At 36.9% G+C, this 8,508-nt stretch overlaps 1 protein-coding gene across 1 annotated transcript in view; it reads left to right on the forward strand.

Moving 5' to 3' along the window:
* The window catches only part of IBTK (inhibitor of Bruton tyrosine kinase), an 86,340-nt gene extending 79,624 nt beyond the window's left edge, over positions 1–6,716 (forward strand). Inside the window, exons 27-29 of the mRNA XM_003922980.3 lie at positions 3,665–3,736; positions 4,457–4,589; positions 5,410–6,716. Of these exons, the coding sequence (XP_003923029.1) occupies positions 3,665–3,736; positions 4,457–4,589; positions 5,410–5,541 (337 nt within the window). The 3' untranslated portion in view covers positions 5,542–6,716. The remainder of the gene's footprint in view (positions 1–3,664; positions 3,737–4,456; positions 4,590–5,409) is intronic.
* The last annotated feature ends 1,792 nt before the right edge of the window (positions 6,717–8,508 follow it).

Raw genomic sequence — 8,508 nt, forward strand, 5'->3', positions numbered from 1 at the left:
TGTGTTTTATTTCCCATTTCCTTTCACTTAAATGCCTTTTTATGTAATTATGGAAAGAAAATATAAGCTTGTGTTTTGTTTTTGTTTTTTTGAGTTGGAGTCTCGCTCTTTTAAGTTGGAGTCAGGCGAGAGTACGATAGTGTGATCTCTGCTTACTGCATCTTCCGCCTCCCGGGATCATGTGATTCCCGAGCATCAGCCTCCAGAATAGCTGGGATTACAGGGACCTGCCACCACACATGGCTGATTTTTGTATTAGTAGAGACGGGGTTTCGCCATGTTGGCTAAGTTAGTTTTGATCTTCTGACCTCAGGTGATCTGCCAACCTTAGCCTCCCGAAGTGCTGGGATTAGAGGTGTAAGCCACCTTGACTGGCTGAGCTTGTGTTTCTAATTAGTAAGGAAAACTACTTGTGAGGCTGGGCACAGTGACTCACACCTGTAATCCCAGCATTTTGGGAGGCTGAGGCAGACGGATCACCTGAGGTCAGGAGTCTGAGACCTGCCTGACCAATATGGAAAAACCCCATCTCTGCTAAAAATAGAAAATTAGCCAGGCACGGTGGCACATACCTGTAATCCCAGGAATTTAGGAGGCTAAGGTAGGAGAATTTCACTTGAATCCGGGAGGCAGAGGTTTTGATGAGCCGAGATTGTGCCACTGCACTCCAGTCTGGGCAACAAAAGCGAAACTCCATCTCAAAAAAAAAAAAAAAAAAGAGAAAAACTGCTCGTGAGATAAAAAATTATGATTATATGAGTTCTAATCTTACGTAAAAATCTTTCTAATTAAGCTAGTACAATTTTTTAAGGCCAACTATATGAGCAGATAATAACTTAGTTCTTTTAAAGTGTAAATGTGACAATATTAATGTTTTTTGGTTTGAACAAAATTTTTTTTTTATTCGGGGAACACCTGGCTAATTTTGTATTTTTAGTAGAGGCAGAGTTTCTCCATGTTGGTCAGGCTGATCTGGAACTCCCAATCTTAGATGATCTGCCCACCTTGGCCTCCCAAAGTTCTGGGATTACAGGCGTGAGCCACTGCGCCCAGCTTAAACAAAAATCTTTTAAGGAAAATTTCAGTTAACCTTTTTATATTGCTGTTTAGTTTCAGAAGGTTAAATTTTACACAGATCGTCTTTTGGGTTATCTACTTCTGTGTTGCTAGTATCTGAAACAATAATGCTGTATTTATTATTTGAAAGCTTAGAATGTTATTGGTATTTGTTTAATCATAGCTCTATTTTATTTGACAAATTTGGTTCATTTTAAGATGAAATTTTGACATACTCCACGTTGTTTGGATTGAAAACGCTGAAAAATCGTGAGTGGAAAAAGTTATGGAATTGTAGTCTTAGGAAACAGATTTGTGTTTCAATATAACTATACTACTCTTTCTGAATTTTTCTGTACCTCAGTTTCTTAATATGGAAATGAGAGTGATAATGCCTGTCACACAGGTTTACTATAAGGCTTGTATCAGTTTGTAATTTAGTACCTGTATCTCTAAGAAAAGCTATCAGTAATTTAAAGCAATAAAGAACCTAAAAAAACGCTGCTTTTCTTTGTTGTAGACTACAGAAATACCTTTTGAATTTCTGTTTCAGTCATTAATTTTTGAGTTAATTTTTTTTTTTTGAGACGGAGTTTCGCTCTTGTTACCCAGGCTGGAGTGCAATGGCGCGATCTCGGCTCACCGCAACCTCCGCCTCCTGGGTTCAGGCAATTCTCCTGCCTCAGCCTCCTGAGTAGCTGGGATTACAGGCACACGCCACCATGCCCAGCTGATTTTTTGTATTTTTAGTAGAGACAGGGTTTCACCATGTCGACCAGGATGGTCTCGAACTCTCGACCTCGTGATCCACCCGCCTCGGCCTCCCAAAGTGCTGGGATTACAGGCTTGAGCCACCGCGCCCGGCTGAGTTAATTTTTATAAACAACTATTTCCAACAATTCTGCTGGACATTGAGATACAGAGGTGAATAAACCACAGTCCTGTTCCCCAAGAGACTAGTCTAGCAGTTACGATTGAACATATAGGCTGGGCGCCATGGTTCATGCCTATAATCCCAGCACTTTGGGAGGCCAAGGTGGGTAGATCACAAGGTCAGGAGTTCAAGACCAGTCTGACCAAGATGGTGAAACCTCATTTCTACTAAAAATACAAAAGAATTAGCTGGGCGTGGCAGTGGTCGCCTTAATCCCAGGTACTCAGGAGGCTGAGGCAGAGAATTGCTTGAACCTGGGAGGCTGAGGTTGCAGTGAGCCAAGACCGAGTCACTGCACTCCAGCCTAGGTGACAGACAAGACTGTCTTTAAAAAACAGACCGAACATGTAAACAATAAACATGTAAACAATAATAACAGTGTGTGATGATGCTTTATCATAATCATTGAAGTTTTGTAGGAGGACAGAGAAGGTGACATTTGAGCCAATTCCAAAAGAATGAGAAGACATTTGAAGTGGAATGTATTCCAGAATAAGGGGAATAGTAAAAATAAAGGCAGCTGTGTGATCATGGAAAAAACACTGTACTCTAAAAACACTGTATTCTAAATTCAAAAGACCAGATTTTTGTTATTTCTCTGCTACTTATCTAATTTGTGAATCAAATTATATAATCTTTGAGTTTGTTTTTTAATCTCTATAATGGATAATATACACTTTCTTCACAGGGTATTACAAGGATTAAATGGGATAATAAACATGAAGTACTTAGGCTTTTAGTAAATTTGTTTGCCCACACATCAGGGCTAAACATTTTAGCTTCAAGTGCATTTTGTACTCTGACCCTACTGTTTGTTTTTAACTTTATTTCTCTTTAAGTTTCTTCCTTACCCTGAATTCAGGCATTTTTTTTGTTGTTGTTTATTGAAGAGAAGAGCCTGCCTTTACTTAATCACCGAAATCTTCTATAGGTCCATGTATTCGTACAACCAAAATTCTAATTGTTACTCTCAGCTTTCATGGCATTTCCTCAGTGAAACCATCAGCATATACCATCTTCTATATTGTGTTTTTTCTTCTGTAAATCTATAGTATTTTATGCATATTAATGTAGATTAATTATAGTGCTCTTATACATTGTTTTATCATTGCTTATGATTATTTTTAGATCTTCCCTATCAGAATTTTTTGAGGGAAGGAGATTGAGTTTTATTTAGCCTGATTTTCAGCACCTACAATAATCCTGACATGCTCAATAAATGTGTGTAAATGAATCATGAAGTCAGTATCTTAGGTCCTGTTTGTGTTGTTAAACCTGTCTAGTCCTCAGTTTGCTCATTGCTGAAAGAGAGCATTGGATTAATCTAGATAATCTGTACTAGGGACCTTTCTAGCTGTAAAATTCCACAATTAGGTCAGTCTGTAGTATATTAATTGCTCACAAAATTTGACTGTTAATTATCTGATTTAGGGATTATTGGTTTATCTGGTATATATATAATATCATTAGAAAAATAGGCTATTTTTTTGCAGAATCTTGCTCTATGATGTTTTATACATAACATTTTATAAATATAGATTATTTTGTTTACTTACAATTTTAAAGGTAAGCCTTACTGCACTCATTTAATTTGCCTCCTGAGTCAGGAGCTTACGATTCTTCCTCTTTATCTGTTAATAAGCTGTTTGACTAATTTTGGCATTTGTTTTGCAGATGCTCTACTCATGGTACCCCAGGACCAGAAAGCAACCATATTTCAGATTTACCACTTCTAGACAGTCCCAAGTAAGGTTAATTGATAAGTTATGGGCCTCCAAAGTTAAGTTGCTGCTTAGCATTGAAAGAGAACGTGAAGGCTGGGTGCAGTGGCTCACGCCTGTAATCCCAGCACTTTGGGAGGCCAAGATGGGCAGATCACCTGAGGTCAGGAGTTAGAGACCAGCCTGGCCAACCTGGTGAAATCCTGTCTCTACTAAAAATACAAAAATTATCTTGGCATGGTGGTGCATGCCTGTGATCCCAGCTACTCCAGAGGCTGACATAGGAGAATTACTTGAACCTGGGAGGCAGAGGTTGTAGTGAGCCAAGATTATGCCACTACACTGCAGCCTGGACGACAGAGTGAGACTTCATCTCAAAAAAATAAAGAATGAGAGAATGTTAAAAAAATTGGGAATAGTATGGTGTTGAGTAGAATGTATTACTTGAATCTTCACTGTAGTGTAGTTTGAATTACCTTTCTGTTCAATTATGTCGTTTCTGCTCCCTCCCCATTTCCTGGTATTTCCATAATTTGTTCTATAACACTGGTCCAAATAAAACATTAGTTCTCCTCTTACTCTGTTTCTCACCTCAACATTCTGTAATCTCTGCAGAAGCTTCCAGGTTCATTCATATTTTAGGTCACTGGAAAAAGTTGTAGCATTGCTGAAGAGTATTTTAGAGAAAATTTTGCATGTAAAAATTTAGACAGATGAGTGAAACTCATTATTTTTATTCTTTCAGTCCCTGGTTATCTTCTTCAGTGACTGCTCCGTCCATGGTAGCCCCCGTCACTTTTGCATCTATTGTAGAAGAAGAACTACAACAGGAAGCAGCTCTTATTAGAAGTCGAGAAAAACCCTTGGCTCGGATTCAGGTAAATGGCTTACCTAGTAGAGTTTAATCTAGAGAAGAATTACATTTCATATTTAGATTTTAAGAAAATCACATTTGTTTGCTTTGGACAGGTGCTTGTATCTATGAAGTTAAAATGTAAATGCCAGGTAAAATTCAACTGAGGCATCTAGCAGTTTATGTATTAGTTGTAGATATTCAGGGCAATTAATTTATGACTAATAAGTTAGGATAAAGCTTATATGCTTAGCTTTGGTGATGCTTTGGATTACATTTAGTTTTTAAAAGTGATCAGCAGAGAATTTGGGAGTATTATCTAGTGCTACATTTGGTTTCTGTATCATAAGGATTCTAAGATTGTAAGCAACAGAAGCTCATTCTGGCTTACTTAAGGAAAAGAGAATTTATTCGAGGGATATTAAGATTCCAGAGATTTAACTGAAAGACCAGACACAGCTTGGAAACAGAGAAGACCCGTAGTAGCACTAGAGAACTCAGAAGCAAGATTTAGAGGACTTATACAATAACAGAAAGTATCTCACAGAATAAAACTACTGGAACGAATGAATTTTAGCAGTCATTTTCAGTTTCTTTTTCCTTCTGCTCAAGATTCAAATTCAAGAGAGCATGGGTATCTCATTATTCTACATTAGGTCTCAGGCTTTCTCCTTGCCACAGAGATAGCAAGATGCCTGATTTAAAATGCAGGATACCTGATTTAATTAGACTGTATTGTATCCATGGAAAGTGGTAGTTCCTTAAAAGGAAATTGGAAAGCAAATACATCCTGCTTAGTTTATAATTAAAAGAGTAAAGAATCTTCTTTTTCTTCCTCTTTTCAGATTGAGGAGCATGCTATACAAGATTTATTGGTTTTCTATGAGGCATTTGGCAACCCTGAAGAGTTTGTCATTGTTGAAAGGACACCGCAGGGACCACTGGCAGTACCTATGTGGAATAAGCATGGATGCTAGTTCACTGTGGAGTGGACGTGTATTTTTCTTAATTATGAGTTTGTTCATATAAGGAAAAGCTGTGGAAAAGAGTTCTTAGAGATTTTGTGATATCATTCTACATAGATTAAGAAAGGATCTAATTTCTTTACTGCAGTTAAATCATATGTTTGTATGATTAAAAAGAAATTTCTCAGTATTGTGATTTTAGTAACTTGATATAAAAATGTGTGAGACAAAAAGATTAAGGTTAAACATAACTGTTTCTCCTGAATAATCTAACAGAGGAAAATATGTGATTGAATTGTAAGAAATAAGCAGGGATGAAGTATTAAAAATAACTTTTTTGTTTGAGAATTTAGAAAATTTTGCCAAGTATGTGTTGTTGCTTGACTTTTTAAATATGGCATTGGTGAGTTTAAAGTAGGAGCATCAGTTATTACTTCTGATTCATTAATGGCCAGAATTTTGTTTTGGTCTAATAGTTGTGTCGCCATTGTTGTTGCTTTTTAAAAATCAGGCTATGCATGTGGTCCATGTCTATTCAAAACTTTACCTGCACAAATGCCACATTTCTATTTGGATCACATGTTCTCCATTTTGCATTAAGCCGTAGAGTACAGTGGAAAGGGAATAGGAATACTGATTATTCTGAACAGTTAGTCTGAAGATAATAGTTTTTTTTTTTGTTTTTTTTTTTTAATATAAGATTTGGAGTCATTGTGGGTTATTTTTGGTGGGATGGAGGATCTTAAAAAAGCCTAATTGTGACAAAGTCAGTTTCTAAAAGTGTTAACAATTTCTGAAAATAAATGCTTAATTACACATACAGGAATTGAATAGTTTGGAAGAGGGTTTGGATTATCATTATCTTTACAATACTGCATAATCAGAAGTTCTTTGAACCTCAGTTGTACATCGACATTTTTCTTTAAAGGATGTTGTTTGGTTTGTTTCAGTGTGTTTAAATTTTTAAAAAACAAATGTTAAATTTGTGCTTCAGTACCTAGATAAAATGGAAAGGTTAATGTTCTAGTTTCTGGAAGATAAGCCTGGGAGAGACGTAAGCAATTCACCGCTATAATTTAGTTGATGTGAAATGACAGAAACTAACTCAATATTTCAGGGTTAGCTCTACCCAAAAGCAGCAGACCTGTAAGCAAATGTGCAATAAAAAATGATCATGACCCATTTCACTGATGTGTTTGACATTTTTTTCCTATATTGTCATTTATTATGGAAATAATTATTAATTATTCCTCCTGATGTGCTACACTAATAGCCAGTATATGGTTAAGTTGATGCTGTGTTTATTCTAACGCAGGTTTAAAAGGGCCAATTTTCTAAATATGACCTTGTGGATTTTTATATGTGTGTTTGAGTAAATTGAGAAGAAATGAATTTTATAAATGTTTTATTGATGTTGCAGTTAAGAAGCCTTTTGAAGTAATTGATTTATTTCATTTGAAGCTTTGATTCTTCTGTACATATTGACATCTTTAATACTTACAGATGTTATAAAGTGATGACTTTCTTTTCTTTTTCTTTTCTTTTTTTTTTTTTTTTGAGACACAGTTTTGCTCTTACTGCCCAGGCTGGAGTGCAGTGGCACTATCTTGGCTCATTCCAAATTCCAACCTCTGCCTCCTGAGTTCAGGCGATTCTACTGCCTCAGCCTCCCGTGTAGCTGGGACTACAGGCATGCACCACCATGTCCGGCTAATTTTGCATTTTCAGTAGAGACAGGGTTTCACCATGTTGGCCAGGCTGGTCTCAAACTCCTTATTCAGGTGATCCACCTGTCTCAGCCTCCCAAAATTCTGGGATTACAGGCATGAACCACTGTGCCTGGCCAAAGTGGTGATTTTTTTGCTGTCCTCCATGCTGCCCGGGAAGCACTCTTTGCGGGGGGTCTTTGTTAGATGGCTTGTGAAAGGGGCACGAGCTGAACCGACTCTGTTAGTCTTTAGGCCTTTACAAACCACAACCAGAGCAGTTGCACTTTATGGTCTGTTTTATGTAGTGAGGTATTATATATAATTTTATTTGGAAAAAATAGGAGTTCTTTTGCTAGTAAAACACTGCTGTAAACTGTATTTCTTCATCAGTAATTCCATGAAGATAGCTACCTGGCACATTGTTGTCAAAAAGCCCAAGAAAGTGATAGGTTTTTTTTTTTTTTTTTCTCCTCTAACAAAATAACATTATTCTGCTCCAGTTCATCTCTAATTCTATAACCTCAAGAAAAACCTGATGGAATTGAAGAAATTGACAAATTTAAAAGATCAGTGGGACAAAGAGATCTTTAAGACTTATGAAAGCAATTACAGAACTCTTTTTTTTCTTGAGGCACAATCTCAGTCCATTACCCAGGCTGGTGTGCAGTAGCACAATCTTGGCTGACTGTAACCTTCTCCTCCTGTCAGAATTATTAAGCCTGAAAAAGTGATGGTTGGGTAAGACATTGGGATAAGGGCATGTCAGAGGCAGAATATGCTTAAAATTGCAAAATGCAGAAGACTTCTAATTAGGTAAAGTCAAATTTGTTGATAAAATACTGGGTTTCAGGACTTTTATTCAAGTCCTTAAGAGATGGTTTTTAAAAATAAATTTAAGAAAATCTAGCTTTATCTAGGAGCAATATGCAGTCAGTTGAGAAATGTATTGCTAGTTAATGTCTGGGTTGATTCCCTGTAACTTTTGGAGGCCAGGGTGTATATATTTGTTCATGATAAGTGTAATGAATAGCTGTTTCATAAAATTTTAGATCTGAAGCCTTACTGATTAATTTTATGTATATTCTCTTCATTTTGTAAATTGAAGAAAGATGGCCAGGTGTCATGCTAAAGCCTGTAATTCCAGCACATTGGGAGGCCAGTGCTGGAAGATCACTTGAGGCCAACAGTTCAAGACTAGCCTGGCCAACATGGTGAAACTCCGTCTTTACTAAAAATACAAAAATTAGCCAAGTGTGGTAGTGGGCGCCTG

The sequence above is a fragment of the Saimiri boliviensis genome, chromosome 4 (genome assembly GCF_048565385.1).
Source record: "Saimiri boliviensis isolate mSaiBol1 chromosome 4, mSaiBol1.pri, whole genome shotgun sequence".
Taxonomy (NCBI): Eukaryota; Metazoa; Chordata; class Mammalia; order Primates; family Cebidae; genus Saimiri; species Saimiri boliviensis.